At 39.5% G+C, this 17,725-nt stretch overlaps 1 protein-coding gene across 4 annotated transcripts in view; it reads left to right on the plus strand.

Moving 5' to 3' along the window:
- nfatc1 (nuclear factor of activated T cells 1) overlaps positions 1-12,842 on the plus strand; it is a 108,707-nt gene extending 95,865 nt beyond the window's left edge. For all 4 annotated transcript variants that reach the window (XM_036567614.1, XM_036567615.1, XM_036567613.1 and 1 more), the window contains one exon: positions 12,509-12,842. In XM_036567614.1, coding sequence (XP_036423507.1) covers positions 12,509-12,564 — 56 coding nt within the window. In that variant the 3' untranslated portion in view covers positions 12,565-12,842. The remainder of the gene's footprint in view (positions 1-12,508) is intronic.
- The last annotated feature ends 4,883 nt before the right edge of the window (positions 12,843-17,725 follow it).

Below are 17,725 nucleotides of genomic sequence, written 5' to 3' on the forward strand. Positions count from 1 at the left end.
GCTGAAACTAATGAAGTTGTGTGCTCAGTCTCCAGACCTCAAGCCTGTAGAGCCAGACGTTGGACAGAATCATAGCAAAGCAAGCCTCAGGGAACTGCTGCAGGAGAGCTTGGAAGATGTGTGGTTTCTTGCTTGTTAAAGGGGAATTCTAATATTGAGATGTAGAACATTCGTTCGCAGTGGTTTGATGTGAAATGCTTCATTGTAGAGGAATTTTACATGGTGGTGGTGACAGGAACCACAAGTCACGACATCTACACAAATTTTATTTATTATCCTGAGGACCAGGAGCAGGCGGGGTCTCCGCACTCCATCAGGCAAGTAAATAAAAATGGAATAAAAAATATATATGAAAAAAGAGTTGCAAAGGTTTTCCTAGGCTGTTGCTATGGTATTCCAGGTGGTTGCTAAGGTGTTGCTAGGCTGTTGCTGTGGTATCCCAGGTGGTTTCTAAGGTGTTGCTAGGCTATTGCTATGGTATTCCAGGTGGTTGCTAAGGTGTTGCCAGGCTGTTGCCGTGGTATCCCAGGTGATTGTTAAGGCGTTGCTAGGCTGTTGCTATGGTATTCCTGGTGGTTGCTAAGGTGTTTGCTAGGCTGTTGCTATGGTATTCCAGGTGGTTGCTAAGGTGTTTGCTAGGCTGTTGCTATGGTATTCCAGGTGGTTGCTAAGGTGTTGCCAGACTGTTGCCGTGGTATCCCAGTTGGTTGTTAAGGTGTTGCTAGGCTGCTGCTATGGTATTCTAAGTGGTTGCTAAGGTGTTGCTAGGCTGTTGATGTGGTATTCCAGGTGGTTGCTAAGGTGTTGCTAGACTGTTACTGTGGTATCCCAGGTGGTTGCTAAGGTGTTGCTAGGCTGTTGATGTGGTATTCCAGGTGGTTGCTAAGGTGTTGCTAGGCTGTTGCTATGGTATCCCAGTTGGTTGTTAAGGCGTTGCTAGGCTGTTGCTATGGTATTCCAGGTAGTTGCTAAGGTGTTGCTAGGCTGTTGCTATGGTATTACCAGTGGTTGCTAAGGTGTTGCTAGGCTGTTCCTGTGGTATTCCAGGTGGTTGCTAAGGTGTTGCTAGGCTGTTGCTATGGTATCCCAAGTGGTTGTTAAGGTGTTGCTAGACTGTTGCTGTGGTATCCTAGGTGGTTGCTAAGGTGTTGCTAGGCTGTTGCTATGGTATTCCAGGTGGTTGCTAAGGTGTTGCCAGGCTGTTGCAATGGTATTCTAAGTGGTTGCTAAGGTGTTGCTAGGCTGTTGCTATGGTATTTCACGTAGTTGCTAAGGTGTTGCTAGGCTGTTGATGTGGTATTCCAGGTGGTTGCTATGGTTTTGCTAGGCTGCTGCTATGGTATTTCAGGTGGTTGCTAAGGTGTTGCTAGGCTGTTGCTATGGTATCCTAAGTGGTTTCTAAGGTGTAGCTAGGCTGTTGCTATGGTATTTCAGGTGGTTGCTAAGGTGTTGCTAGGCTGTTGATGTGGTATTCCATGTGGTTGCTAAGGTGTTGCTAGGCTGTTACTGTGGTATCCCAGGTGGTTGCTAAGGTGCTGCTAGACTGTTGCTGTGGTATCCCAGGTGGTTGCTAAGGTGTTGCTAGGCTGTTGCTATGGTATTCCTGGTGGTTTCCGAGGTGTTGCCAGGCTGTTGCAATGGTATCCTAAGTGGTTTCTCAGGTGTTGCTAGGCTGTTGCTATGGTATTTCAGGTGGTTGCTAAGGTGTTGCTAGACTGTGGCTGTTATATCCCTGGTGGTTTGTCAAGCCAAGTTAAAAGAGCTGTTTTACAGCAAGTAAACTGTTGACCGGTAGAATAAGAGCTTTGATTGATGTGTTTCATAGTGTCTCAGTTTGGTAGGCATTGAGCAGCATGTCTTTCTCAAGAGTCTCAGTTATTAGTGATTTCTCGGAGTGGATGACTAATAGCGCCATAGCGGGAGGCCTGGTAAACAAGTCCAAGAACATCTCGTGGGCTTGTGGTTTGGCGCAGCTAAGGCAGTCTTTACTGGATTCTGCTCCTCGGCGCTGCCGTCCTTTCAGAATGTGAAAAAGCCAGGATGTATGGGGTCTTTTCTGAGGTCTGTTTTTCTTGCCAGCTGCTGATTAACACAATTAGCCTTCGTCAGAGTTCTGCCGCTTCTGGCCATTTAATGAGGCTAGCAGCAACGCTAGGCTAATTGTTTGGGAGTTCCTCACTCACCCTCCTTTTCCTGAGGGTCAGGAGCAGGCGGGGTCTCCGCACTCTATCAGGCCGCCCCAGCTGTTGCTTATCCGCTTATGCAGCAGGAAACGGGTTCCTGGATTACCTCACATCCACTTATTCACTTCCAGCTCACAGCCACAACAGCCTGATATGGAAACATTTTCACACAACTTAGCAATAACAAATAATTTGAGCCATTGTTTGTTTTCAGATTGAAGAAGGGTCTCTACACGCTCTGTTAGAGGCTATTAGGATTTTGTTGTGGCTACAACAAAGTACAACTGTGAAGTTATGCGTATGCATTTGTCCTCAAACCGGCAGTTTACTCAGTTACTCAAGTACTAGTTATTTGAAAGGCCCACATTGTGGAAAAACTCATTTTCCTCACTGTTTTCTTTATCAAAAGAGATGTAGTATATAAACATTCATAACGTACCGTTCACTCTCCAGTCCATACAGTGCATATAGTGTAGTCATATGCAAAAGTTTGGGCGCCCCTGGTCAAACTGCATGTTCTAAGTGAAAAAAGTTATCAGCAACGTTCTCCTCTGCGGAGAACACACCTCTTCTCATTTTAATTACAGTTTATTTGTTGACTTTAACATATTAAAACATAAAATGCGGTCCTGTGCAAAGGTTTTTATTTTATTTTTTACTGTGTTAAATAGAAACTGTGCATTAAAATTTGCAGAAGAGTGCCATGAGGATTTGTTAACTTATAAACTTGTTTTCACTTAGAAAACCTGAAAAAAACCTTGTATCTCCAGTGGTAACTTTACAGGAGAAGGAAAAAACCTGCTTTACTTTTAATGTAAGTCAATGGAACCAGACTTTATTCCAAATAATTTTGGGCTGTTTCTTTTGGTCCATTCTTCATGAATATTACACACAATGAAAAGGACCACAGGCATATATATATATCCACCCAATCAGCCTGCAGTACTTTAGCTCCACCCAAAACAATCTGTTTGATTTATTTGAAACTAGAGTAAAAACAGGATAAAAATAAATTGCAAGGTCAATAAGAAGATAAATGAATTGCTCCTTACCAGACAAATGCTAAATGTTTATTTCAGGATGTTTATTTTGTGTCTTTTCACATAAACAGAAAATAAACATCAGCCTGATTGCTGCTTCCTTTAAAGGGGCTGATCTAAATGTTTTCAGTGTAATCGTCTCTAAGGTTATGACAGTTGTTTCTCAGCAGCAGTTTGGGCTGGCCCTTCATATTCACTTGTGAAATTCCCATCTCTGTCGTCTGGCTGGAAAACAGTCGAAAAACAGGCTTTAGCGGCTGATCTCTGACCATCAAACATGGCCAAAGGGACTGAATTCAGGTCGGACCGCTGCCAGTTTGGCGCAAATTGGTGCTTATTCGGTTTCTGTTGTCATTATCTCATGCTACAGCTTTATTAATGTGGGTCAATTCGCCAATCAACACCTGGAGATCTTTCATTAGACCCTTCCTATGAAATCTGGCAGCAAAATAAGACACATCCCATGGTAACTGATGACAACATAGCTTTTGATTAGACGCGGTCCATGGAGACGACTGCCATCCAGGCCATCCTAAGTCATTCGTGACTCACTGAATGTTATGAGCTGTGCTATCTTTAACCAGACCAGAGAGAAATGAAAGCTTCTGGCGTAAAGCAGCACAAACACATTCGGATTGACCTGATAATGCATATTGTAACACTATCTAAATACAGTGTCAACTCCATCTGTACTTTGTTCCTCAAGCAACAGTTCAAAGTTGTTTTTTTTCTTATTTTCTGGGGGTCATGCTTTGGTCAAATGCCTGATACTCTTGAGTGCATACACAGAGAAGCTGGAGTAGCAGTGACTTGTTTTTGAGGAGACACTTGGATGGCCGTCTGAAAGCAACCGGCTCCAAGTGAGCTGAAAGCCAGACTGAGCTTTGAGCAGGCTGAGCTGGAGCTCTGCTGATTCAGATGCACAGTGGACACACGTGGCAAATAATAAAGGGGGGAAAGGGGCATTATATAGAAAAGTCACAGAGCACAGAGCCGTTTAACCATTTAATTTGTTTAACCCCTTAAACTGCAGACCTATTATTTAGTTATTATTCTTAGGGGGTATTATTCAGTAAGCACTAAGAATTATTCAGAAACTACTATTAATTATCCACTAACCAGTATGAATTATTTAGGAATGACTATGAATTTTTCAATATCTACTCTAAATTATTGATAAGTTACTATAAATTATTCAGTATCTACTATCAATTATCCTGCAACTACTGTGAATTATTACTCTTACTACTACAGTTCCTATTACTGGTACTATTACTATAGGTAACTAATACTGCTACTAATGACTGCTATGAATTATTCAGTCTCAATTATCCAATAACTACTATGAATTATTCAGTAGCTGCTAAGAATTATTCAGTGTTTACTATGAATTATTAAATAACTACTATGAATTATTCAGTGGCTGCTATGAATTATTCATTTGTTCATTTATAACTACTGTGAATTATTCAATAACTACTATGGACTATTCAGTAGCTGCTATGAATTATTCAGTAGCTACTATGAGTTATCCAATAATTACTGTGAATTATCCTATAACTACTATGAATTATTCCGTAACTACTATGAATTATTCAGTAGCTAATATGAATTATTCCATAACTACTATGAATTATTCAGTAGCTACTATGAGTTATCCAATAATTACTGTGAATTATCCAATAACTACTATGAATTACTCCATAACTACTATGAATTATTCAGTAGCTACTGTAAATTATTCAGTGACCACTATGAACTATTCAGTAGCTACTATGAGTTAACCAATAACTACTATGAATTATTCCGTAACTACTATGAATGATTCAGTAGCTACTATGAATTATTCAGTATTGACAATGAATTTCTCATTAGCTACTATGAATTATCCAATAACTACTATGAATTATTCAGTAGGTACTATGAGTTATCCAATAACTACTATGAATTATCCCACTTTTAGTTTTAACAATAATGATGAATAAAGACTGAATTGCCACACGTCATTTTATATGTCTGTGACTGTTTGTCATCGTATGTGTGGTGCTTTGTTTTAAAAAGAATAGTTTACATACATAAATATAAAATAAACTGTATTTTTCTATTCCTTTACCGCTCAGCACTAGACTTCTCTCATTGCTGCTACCTGAATGTCTCGCGTGATCAATGTCTCACGCTCTACCTCCAAGCATCTACACCTGCAGACCATTCAGTAGGTATTAATGTCTAAAAGATGATTTTGGAGGTCATTATCTCATGACGGATGATATGAATGAAACGTTAGTGCACCGGGGCGGCCAGGCAGGTATTTCTTCCCGAGCCTCGCATGTGTTTTGACAGATGAGACCCTTTGAAAAGATCGGAATATGAATGTCTGAACTCCCATAGAAGTCGTTTGGCTCGCCAGATTATTCATGAAGAAGTATCACTGCAAATTACCCCTAACTGTCAAAGGCTTCTAATTGTTTCAGTATGAGCTGCTGCTGCAGAGACACGTGTGTGTGTGTGATTCGCTCGCCATAATTCAGCCATCTCTTCAGTTCTTTTCCTGTTCACATATTAGTAACAGTGGATCCGACAGCCAGATTCAGTAGCTCACAGCCTCAGACTCAGGGGAGATTAGACATTTCTCGAGGTTTTAATATTTATGACTCCATCAGCATGAGAAAACTCCTCCTCTTGATGCTTTGAAAAGATTTTACTTTATTATCTAAAAACTAATATGAATTATTCAGTAGCTACTATGAATTATTCTGTAATGACAATGAATCACTCATTAGCTACTATTAATTATCCCATTTTTAGTTTTAACAATACTGATGAAAAAACTTTGTGAATGGCAACACATGTAATTTTATATGTCTGTGACTGAAATATATGTCATCGTATGTCTGGTGCTTTGTTTCAAAATAACAGTTTATAAAATAAACAACTTGTTGCTATTCCTCCAGTAACCGCTATGAATTATTCAGTAGCTAATATGAATTTTACAGTAACCGCTATGAATTATTCAGGAGCTACTATGAATTATTCAGTAGCCAATATGAATTTTCCAGTAACCACTATGAATTATTCAGTAGCTAATATGAATTTTACAGTAACCGCTATGAATTATTCAGGAGCTACTATTAATTATTCAGTAGCTAATATGAATTTTCCAGTAACCACTATGAATTATTCAGTAGCTAATATGAATTTTACAGTAACCGCTATGAATTATTCAGTAGATACTATGAATTATTCAGTGGCTGCTTTGAATTATTCAATAACTACTGTGAATTATTCAATAACTACTATGAATCGTTCAGTAGCTGCTATGAATTATCCAATAACTAATTTGAATTATTCAATAATTACTATGAATTATTCAGTAGCTGCTGTGAATTATTCAATAAGTACTATGAATTATTCAGTAGCTACTATGAATTATCCGATAACTACTAAGAATTATTCAATAACTACTCTGAATTATCTCTTCTCTCTTCAGTTCTTTTCCTGTTCACATATTAGTAACAGTCGATCCGACAGCCAGATTCAGTAGCTCACAGCCTCAGACTCAGGGGAGATTAGACATTTCTTGAGGTTTTAATATTTATGACTCCATCAGCATGAGAAAACTCCTCCTCTTGATGCTTCGAAAAGATTTTAGAGTTACCGTGTGTCTGTGGATAAACAGTGTACTGCTGTTTCTCAGTCATGACCAACAAGGCCTACTTCACTCCTGTATATTGTAAATAATTCAGATTTATGCCATAAAAATGTCAGAGATATCAGGCATGCTCACATTCATCATCTAAGAAAGCTATTTGTTGGTGTTAAAGGGGAATTACACTGATTCTTCATAATTCAGTGGTTGTGATGTAAACACAGTCATTCAGAGTGGTTTGGTGTGAAGTGGTTGATTGTAGAGACTCAGATGTCTTTACAGTGGTGGTGAGAGGAACCAGGGGTCGCCATGACTACAACACAAATATAGACATTTTATTTACCATCCAAAACCACCAGTGAACCTACACGAGTCTTCTGAGGTTTTCAATGTGATGTTGGTGATGATTTTACAACATCCTGCATGTCCCTCTCTGACATGAACTGAAGTACATTTTACGCCAAAACCTTCTCAGAACTATCATACAACTATGTATCGGGCATCGGACAGTGTATTGTAGCCATTTCACGCAATAGCCTCCTGTTAGGTAGCTTTTGAAGGCATTACACTCTTAAAGGCATTAAGGTTCCTGCTGAGCAACGTTGTACAAACCTCACCTGCATGAACTGACCCTCCTGATGATGCTGCTACCCTTTTTTAATCATAGACTTTGCTACTCCTGCTTTTCCCCTTTTTCCGTATCTGATACTAATGATCAAATCTCATTCTCTGCTGTTATTGTTTGCTATCCGGTGTCGGAGGATGGGTTCCCCTTTTGAGTCTTGGCTTCTCTCAAGGTTTCTTCCTCTTGCTCTTAGGGAGTTTTTCCTGCCACTGTCGCCACTGGTGACGCTCATGGGGGCTCGGACCTGGATTATTCTGTAGAGCTGCTTTGTGACAACGACTGTTGTGAAAAGCGCTATATAAATAAACTTTGATAACTTTGAAATAATGGTGTATTTCACATGAACAAACTTGGAATAACTTTACATTTTAACATCAGAATTATGCAGAAATTTTGAAAACTTGCTGAAATTCCCCTTTCACTTCAACAATTCTGTGACAGGCCTGCAGCCTTTGTTCTAGTAAATAGATGTTGGCTAGAAGAATAGAAAAAAATAATATGTGGGCTTTGTTTTTGAGTTCAATATAGAAAATGTATCATATAATGGTGCAAAAAATATTATATACGGTACAAAAGTCAGAGACCATTTACTTAAGCTCCAGTCAAAGCAGCCATTAAGTACATGTTATTGATATTTCAGGAGATGTTTCTGAGGAGATTAGATATAAGATAATCCACTTGCATAAAGAAGGAGAAAGTCAAAGGACAATAAATGAAGTTCCCAAAACTGAGTTAAAAAAACAATGAAAAGCTTTAGAGAATAAATGGGACTCCTAACAACCACCTGGAAGACCTGGTAGACACCAAAACTGCCCCCATCAGATAAACAGCACTTAAAGCTTTCATCTCTGAGAGAGAGGAGAAAATCAAGCTGCTTCAGATCTGAAAACATCCACATCCATCCTTCCACTGTGAGAAGACGACTCAGCGCTGTGGGTCTGAAAGGATGTGTAGCTGTCAAGAAGAACCTCACTGAGAAAAGGAGACGGACACATCAAACAAAGAAGCTGAACAATGGACTGACCACCCCAGAGTCCAGACCTCAACACCACTGACTGTGTTTGATTACTTCAGAAAATGATCAACCAGCTTCTAAGACTGAACTTTGGAGGTGTGGAAAAAAATCCCGGCAGATTCCTCTGAGTTATGTTTAGCCGTTGAGGCTTCAGTGTGATTTTCTGTTAGATGTGTTTCCTGCTTCTTTCTTAAAGCTGAAAAATCAGTAACTTGTACTTAACCGGTCAAATAAAAGAAGGGTGCACTCTGACCTTTTCACAGTGCTGTACTGCATCGTGACATTACTGTATTAGTGTAACTCCCACAGTGCAGTTCTGTGAATGGTTTTCTCCACTGTATTATGTTCAGTTCCTCTGAGCTGATGCCGGTGTGAGATATTTTACCTTTGACTGTTCTGATTTCTGGATAAAAGTAAACACCTCATAGTCCCTGGAGATTTCCTTAGCCCTGCACACCCTATCCGCTCGAGGTAGGGGGGGGAGAGGAGGTTAGGGAGGGAAGAGGCTGTGTCAGGCCTGGGTCAGGTGGGGCGAGTCGCGGCCCGCCACGCGAGGAGATGAAAGGAAGCCAGTGCTCCATTGTTTCGTGAGGAATGTCAGCGCTCTGCACTCACTCAGGCCCGCAGGCTGCTTTGCTGGGAGCGCCGAGGCCACGGTTCATTCGGAGGGAATTCCTCAGCAGGCTTCCACCAGGCTTGGCTGGGAGGAAAGCCGCAGCCTCCAGCTCACGTGGCTCCCTCCTCTCCCTCCCTCTCTCCCTCCCTCCCTCCCTTCCGCCCTCTTTCCAAACTCTGCAATGCAAGTCTGTTTGCTGCTGGGTGAGTTGGCCTTAGATTCAACTTAAAATAGCTTAAATGACTCCCTCTAGTGCAGGAGCGTCGGCGAGAAGGTGCAGCTGCTGTCCCTTAGGTTATACACTCTTGCAGTATTTATTTATTTATTTGTTTGTTTGTTTATTTAGCTAGATGGAGCTATGGTAAATATCTTGTTTCTTGGGTTATAGATTTTTGCAGTATTATTTATTTGTTTGTTTTTTATTTATTTAGCTAGATAGAGCTATGGTAAATCTCGTTATAAATCTTGGGTTATAGATTCTTGTAGTATTGTTTGTTTGTTTGTTTGTTTAGCTAGATGGATCTATGATAAATCACTTGTCTCTTGGATTATAGGTTCTTGCAGTGTTTGTTTGTTTGTCTGTTTAGCTAGATGGAGCTATGGTAAATCTCTTGTCTCGAGTTATAGATTCTTGCAGTATTTATTTGTTTATTTGTTTGTTTGTTTGTGAAGCTAGATGTAGCTATGGTAAATCGCGTATCTCTTGGGTTATAGATTCTTGCAGTGTTTGTTTGTTTGTTCAGCTAGATGGAGCTATGGTAAATCTCTTATCTCGAGTTATAGATTCTTGCAGTATTTATTTGTTTATTTATTTGTTTGTTTGTTTGTGAAGCTAGATGGAGCTATGGTAAATCTCTTCTCTCAAGTTATAGATTCTTGCAGTATTTATTTGTTTATTTATTTGTTTGTTTGTTTGTGAAGCTAGATGGAGCTATGGTAAACCTCTTGTCTCTTGGGTTATAGATTCTTGCTGTGTTTGTTTGTTTGCTTGTTTGTTTAGCTAGGCGGAGCTATGGTAAATCGCGTATCTCTTGGGTTATAGATTCTTGCAGTGTTTGTTTGTTTGTTTGTTTAGCTAGATGGAGCTATGGTAAATCTCTTGTCTCGAGTTATAGATTCTTGTGGTATTTATTTAGTTGTTTATTTATTTATTTATTTAGCTAACTAGATGGAGCTATGGGAAATCTCTTCTCTCTAGGGTTATAGATGTTTGCAGTGTTGTTTGTTTGTTTAACTATATAAAGGTTTCTTGTCTCTTTGGTTATAATTTCTTGCAGTTACTTCTATCTATCTATCTATCTATCTATCTATCTATCTATCTATCTATCTATCTGAACTAGATGAAGCTATATTAAATTTCTTCTCACTTATGTTATAGATTCTAGATTTTGTATTTATTTTATTTATCTATGTATTTATTTATGTATTCAATTAAATGGGAAGCTATGGTAAATCTCTTGTCTCTTAGGTTATAGATTCTAGAACTAGAATCTAGGGTGTGTAGTTTCACAGAGTGAACTCTTCACCTGTAACAGCAGATTGTATGAAGTACACAGAATTTAAAAAGCTGTAGGAAACGATATCGGCCGGTATCCTGAAGTATCGGTTCAAAAATCGGAAGACAAAAAGTCAGATCAGTGCGTCTCCAGCATTCAGTGTGTTTTCCAGCATTGCACTCAACAAAAACCTGCACGGGGTCCTGTGTGTTCAGCTGGAGGGGCTGTTGTTTTGTTTCGTGAACACTCTGAAATCTTTCAGTGTTGAAAAGTTCATCATTCTGTAACTCGTCTCATTGTGAACGAGGAAAAACATAACAAGCGCTTGCGGATATCAGATGGCCGAAGGTGCTCATGTGCAATCCAAGGAATGCTGCAGGCGCTGACCCTCACTGTCCATCGTAATGGGACAGGAATGTGCTGTTTCGAATCAGATATGCTGTAATGGAGTGTCGGACAGACACGTCGGCTAACTGACCATTTAACATCATTCCTACAGCCTTTATCCAGCGGTCTTCTGATAGCCACACACAGCACTTAAAACAAGAACAGAAAACTGTCACTGTGCTCTCCCTGTGGGACTCGGCTAGGAAGACCCTGCTAACACGCTAAACCGCTAACTCCAAGAAGTGGCCTCATCCGGTCCTCCTTTCTGTCAGCACGTCTAGGAAAACCTGCTCTGTTTGTTTAGCCCAAAAGCCGAGTGCTGTCACTTCCCTCGGCCCAGCCAAAGAACACAGTGATAGAGCGAGCGAGGCAGAGAGAGTGTGGGAACACTGGGAGAGAGAGAGCCGGCAGGAAGACAGTGGTACACCAGAGCACTGAGATCCAGAGGGCGTGTGACAGCATCCTCTCTCTCTCTCTCTCTCTCTGTCTCTCTCTGTCTCTATCTCTCTCTCTGTCTCTCTCTCTCTCTCTCTCTCTCCCTCTCTCTGTCTCTCTCTCTCTCTCTCACACACACTTTCTTACTCTCTCTCTTTCTTTCTCTTTCTCTCTCTCCCTCTCTCTCTCACACTCTCTCTCTCTCTCTCTCTCCCTCTCTCTCTCACACTCTCTCTCTCTCTCTCTCTCTCCCTCTCTCTGTCTCTCTCTCTCTCTCTCTCTCTTACTTTCTCACTCTCTCTTTCTTTCTTTCTCTCTCTCTCCCTCTCTCTCTCTCACACTCTCTCTTTCTCTCTCCCTCTCTTTCTCACTTTCTGCCCCTCTCTCTCTCTCTCTCTCTCTGTCTCTCTCTCTTTTTCCTGCTTTCTCTATCTCTGTCTCTCTTTTTCCTGCTCTCTCTATCTCTGTCTCTCTCTCTGTCTCTCTCTCTCTCTCTCTCTCTCTCTCTCTCTCTCTCTCTCTCTCTCTCTCTCTGGACACTAGAATGTCTTTTAAGTGTTTTATTTAATATTTTTCAAGTGTTTCAGCATTGATGCTGATCCGGGGGGGAATTTTGGAGGTTGTAGGATGGTTGTTGTGAAAAACACACAGCTGAGTTGAGACCTGTTAGATATGAATTATTATACAGCTGTCAATTACAGCTTAAAATGCTAATTAAAGCCAAAATGCAGTGGTGTGCAAAAGTCTGGGCACCCCGGTCACATGACATTTTGTTGATTTTCTAAGTAAAAATAAGTTAAAACATCCTCTACAGAAAACTGTGATAATAAAAATTAAAAAATACGTAAAATCATAAAAAGTTTTGGCACATTGGATATTGTATGTTTTTTCACAGTATGTTAAATTCAGAAAATAGAAAAAGTGCCACATTTGTCCCTGTAGAGGATGCGTTCACTTATTTTCACTCAGCAAAATACATAATTTGACCAAGAACGATCAAACTTGCGTATGACTGTGTTCATGCATCACATGAGTGACCCTGTATCCTCTCATTGTCTTTTACAGTCAATGAAATCATAAGGAACGACCTCTCCAGCATCTCCGTCCACAGCCACGCATAGCAGCGGACGAGCGAGGGAAATGGACGCCACCGAAGAAATGGACTTTTGAAGCTTTTATAGCCGAACAAAACATCTACATAGCCTGACTGCAGCATAACTATCTGTACAGCGGAGTGAGTTACAGAGCTGTCGCAAAGCAATCACAACTGACCGACTGAATGACAATCAACACCAAATAGCAAAATACTGCCAATGTGTATGAATTCATGGACCAAGCCCGTGCATTGTTTTCCCATTGTTTTTCCTCCTGTGCTCATGTAGCTCTTTAAATTATTACCTAAAGTGCAATTCTGTTTTTCATATTTTCATTTTTTTCATATATTGTTTGCATATATGCCAAGAAGCCTTAAATCCAGTGGTCCTGACAGCTCTTTGATAATAATTAGGCCTGAATAGTCATTCCATTGCTTATTTTGTTTCTATTCTTGTCCAACTTTGAGGAAACGTTTAACTGGAATTGCGTCATTCGTGTAGATTTACAGCAGAATCATATTTATTCACTCTACCTGAGCTGGAAACAACAGAACACTTTTCAGAATAGCATGTATTGTGATGGTTCTGATGCAATAGCAGTCATTTTATCTCAAAGGTAGTCGGAATATGAAATGGACAGGGTAGCATTTTGGTTGGCTTTAAAGTCAAAGCTTAAGTGTTTTTCGTATTTTTTAGGCTAATATTTGAGCTGCAATACAGCTGTGCACAGTGCCTTTGCCTTTGCACCCATTTCGCTCACCATACAGTGCCTTATGCGCATTATGAGCAAGGTTGCTTTAATTTTTTTGTTCTTTTTTTGCTCAATTTGCATGTTGCCGAAACATTGTATAATCGTTCTCTCTCTTTCGACGACAGGAAAACATCTCTTTGGCCGCGTCCTTTTTGTTTCCTGACACTCAGTATTCTTAGTTTTGATGCCATTGTGTCATATTGTAGGTTATTATTAGCTAATGTATGCACTTTACTTTGTACTCATCTTTTTTTTTGTTGTTTAGTTTTTTTTTTTCATCATGAAAGCAATAGAAAAAAGCAAGGATATTGTTTTTCTCACCAGCAACTCATATTTACCAAAGCTTCTTACATAACAATAGCAAAATATGCGCAATAAACACGTATGTCATTGGTTCAGATCACTTTACTGTGTGGCAATGGCAAGAAATATTTTTTTGTAAATACTTGTGTTGTATTATGGGATGTATAAAATGTCCTGGATGAGCACTTACAGGATTTCCAGGCCATCATTGTCAAAATAAAGTCGTAATTGTTCTTTTCCTTCCAGAATCAAATTAATTCATGCCGGTTCAAATCGATTAAAAAGTATCAGTGGACTTTTCCCATTGTCAGCTATGAACAGGAACATGATGCATTTAACCTGATCCTCTACTGTATGAATTACCTGTATAAAATGGGCCTGATAACTGAAATCAAACCTTTTTAAAAAATAATATGTGATATAAACTGGATTTTTTATCTAAATATTTGGAAAGAAACTTAGTAGCTACATAATTTGTTGATCTTTAAATACTATAAATACTGTAAATGCTAGAAAAAGAATGATTCTATTTCATGCTAAAACCTGTTGGAGGAGTAATGTTTCGATTTCTTGACCAACAAACAATCATTTAGAACCACAGAGTTAAAAATATGCTAAAGCATGAAAAAAGAATAATTTCCAAATAACCGGAACTGCCGTTCACTTTTGTAAACAAAACTAATGATGCTTGTAATACATATTGAAGGCTGACTGATTGACTGGAGGGGGTTCTAGACTCTAAAGTTGCATACAAGTTAACTACTTTACAAGTTAGATTCCCAAAATTAGCTAAAAACTATGGAGCGCCTGAAGTGTCATGGTGTATTTTTTACGTAAAAATCTGGTGCGCACCAGACACTATCAGGCACTTGCCACAGAGTATCTAATAGTATCTGGTGCAGGCCTGATAGTATCTGGTGCACACCACATAGCATGTAGTACACACCTAATCGTCTCTGCTGTGCACCTGATAATATCTGGTGCACACCACATAGTATCTGATGCTTAGCTAATAGTATCTGGTGCGTACCACGTTTTTACCTAAAAAAACATACACCACGCCCCATCAGGGGCTCCGTAAAAACACAAAATAATAATTTATTTTTGAAATTAAAAAAACTAATCACTATAATGTTCTCTGACCTGCCTGCATAAGTGACGCCTCACTCACTATGAGCTAAATCTATTCAGCTATTGCACAATTTTGCTTCAAGACAAGAAATATATTTCAGCAATTTTTCATAACATAAAAATAAATACATATATAAATACATATAAAAAAATATTTACAAATAAAAAAATATTTGCTTTTCTGGGGGAGAATTTCTGGTGCAGTAAAATGTATCATCCACAAGCTGCACTGTTCCAACAACAGGTTTAAAAATGCCACAGTGTGACCAGATACAAGCTTTTTGGGTTTATTCAAACTCTTCCCTTCATTACTGACCCCTTCATCATCATTTCTATGTGTCGTGTCATTGTAAAGTGAGGAAAATGGGTCCCATTTTGCCTTCTTTACTGGGCAAAAATGAATATTCAAAATAGAATTTTTGATGAAAAAAGCACACAATTCTTGATTGACTCATTTCTGGTGGAAATATCTATTTAAAGTTCAGCCAGAAATGTTCACACAACAGCACTCAATGTCTTCCATAATCTTTTCCGTTTCTTTTCCAGCAGGCAGGAAATGTCCTTCCTTTAAGGAAACTGAGAGAATTTTACAACATGGTGACTAAGAAAATGTCCATACCTTCCACCTATTGTACTTTCAGCAATGACTTAAGTCAGTGTTCATATAATAATAATAATAATAATAATAATAATACACACATATTTTGTAAACCGCTTATCCTTCTGGGTCGCGGGGGTGCTGGAGCCTACCCCAGCGGTCACTGGACGAAAAGCAGGATACACCCTGGACAGGTCACCAGCCCATCACAGGGCAGACACACAGACATATACATTCATATACACACTCACACCTAGGGGCAATTTAGCGTGTCCAGTTGGCCCGACTGCATGTCTTTGGACTGTGGGAGGAAACCGGAGAACCCAGAGGAAACCCACACAGACATGGGGAAAACATATGCAAACTCCACACAGAACCGAACCCAGGCCCTTCTTGCTGTGAGGTGACAGCAATAAATAAGTAATAGTAAATACATAAATAAGTGCTTTACTTTGCAAAAGTCAGAGACCACTTATATTCTTAAATATTCAAAACAGCAAGTACAAGTTACTAATTTATCAGGAGATATTTCTGAGGAAATTAGATGAAGGAAGGGTCAAATTTAAAGAGTCCAGACTTCAACGTCAGTGAATGAAAAAATAAAATTAAGTCTCCTAAAGAGAATGGAGGCTGTAATAAAAGCAAAATTATATATATATATATATATATATATATATATATATATATATATATATATATATATATATACACACATACACAGACCTTCTAAGCCACTTACCCTTCTGGGTAACTGGGGGAGCTGGAGCCTTTCCCAGCAGTCAGTCACTGGGTGGAAGGCAGGATACACCCTGGAGCATGTGAAATGGTTCTTCAGAGTGATGGAGAATGTGCTTTAGATGGTTTTATATAGAACCTTTTAGAAAGGGTGCTAGGTATGGCACCATATGCAACACATTCTCCTGCAATCGAAAGAACCTTTTCACCATGCAAAGGTTTCTTTCAGTGTTCATGGTTCTATATAGAGCCATTTTCCATCTTTTTTTTATGAGTGTACATGATGGGGTGGTCTCTGATGTATTCACAGTACTGTATCACCTCAGTGTCACTGCTGGACTGAAAATAGTCCACCAACCAAAAATATCCAGCCAACAGTGTCCTGTGGGCAGCGTCCTGTGACCACTGATGAAGGACTAGAGGATGACCAACGCAAACTGTGCAGCAGCAGATGAGCTATCGTCTCTGACTTAACATCTACAAGGTGGACTGACAAGGTAGGAGTGTCTAATAGAGTGGACAGTGAGTGGACACAGTGTTTAAAAACTCCAGGAGCACTGCTGTGTCTGATCCACTCGTACCAGCACAACACACACTAACACACCACCACCACGTCAGTGTTACTGCAGTGCTGAGAATGATCCACCACCCAAACAGTACCTGCTCTGTGAGGGTCCAAGGCGGTCCTGACCACTGAAGAACAGGGTAAAAGGGGGCTAACAAAGTATCAGAGAAACAGATGGACTACAGTCTGTAACTGTAGAACTACAAAGTGCACCTATATAGTAAGTAGAGCTGATAAAATGGACAGTGAGTGTAGAAACAAGGAGGTGGTCATAATGTTATGCCTGATCTGTGTAGGTAACATTTATGTTTTGCTCATTGGTCACACAGTAATGCCTCACCAGTGGTCACACGGCTTGTCATGATGCTGAACTGCACTGGAACACATCCGTTGTCAGTGTGACCACTATAGGAAAGACAGGCTTTCCTCAAGTTTCCAGACTATCATTACGCTTCATGCTTACTAATATTTGCTATAGGAATTAATATTCCAGCATTTTTCCACCTGGTCTCTATGGTCTGCATCTGAATCGAGCCACTGAAGATAAGTTCAACACGTTTCTCTTTTGTTTAGATGGTTATACTGTAGCCATACAGGTGTTATAGTGGTTCGGCAAGACAAAACCTTATCAAAGCTGTTCTTATGAGGCTTTATGCAGATTTCTAACACTGCAGCAACGCAGCTCTGCTTACTTTTGCTTTCCTTAGGGTTTTCTGGTATCTATGGTGATCAGGTGGAGCCTGAGAAAGCTCCACCCACACCATCATGCTCGTAGAAAGTCGTTAAATTGCTGCACTGTTCAACATGAATTGAACATGAATTGAATGCAGGTTCTATATAGCACCAAAAGGGGTTCTTCTATTGTGATGATGTCAAGGTTGTAAGAATAGAAGATCCAGTAACACTTTATTTGAAGAGTGTCTACATAACACATTCATAACATCTTACATAAACACTTCATAACATGTTCATGAATGATTACATGAACATTTATAAAGTAGACATATTTTACATTATATTAATATGGACTGCTAAGACACATTTTCCAAAATAAAAGTCCTAATTTTTTTATTTTGAAAAATTATATTATTTTCAGTCTCATTTC

This window comes from Colossoma macropomum, unplaced genomic scaffold (genome assembly GCF_904425465.1).
Source record: "Colossoma macropomum unplaced genomic scaffold, Colossoma_macropomum, whole genome shotgun sequence".
In the NCBI taxonomy this organism is placed as follows: Eukaryota; Metazoa; Chordata; class Actinopteri; order Characiformes; family Serrasalmidae; genus Colossoma; species Colossoma macropomum.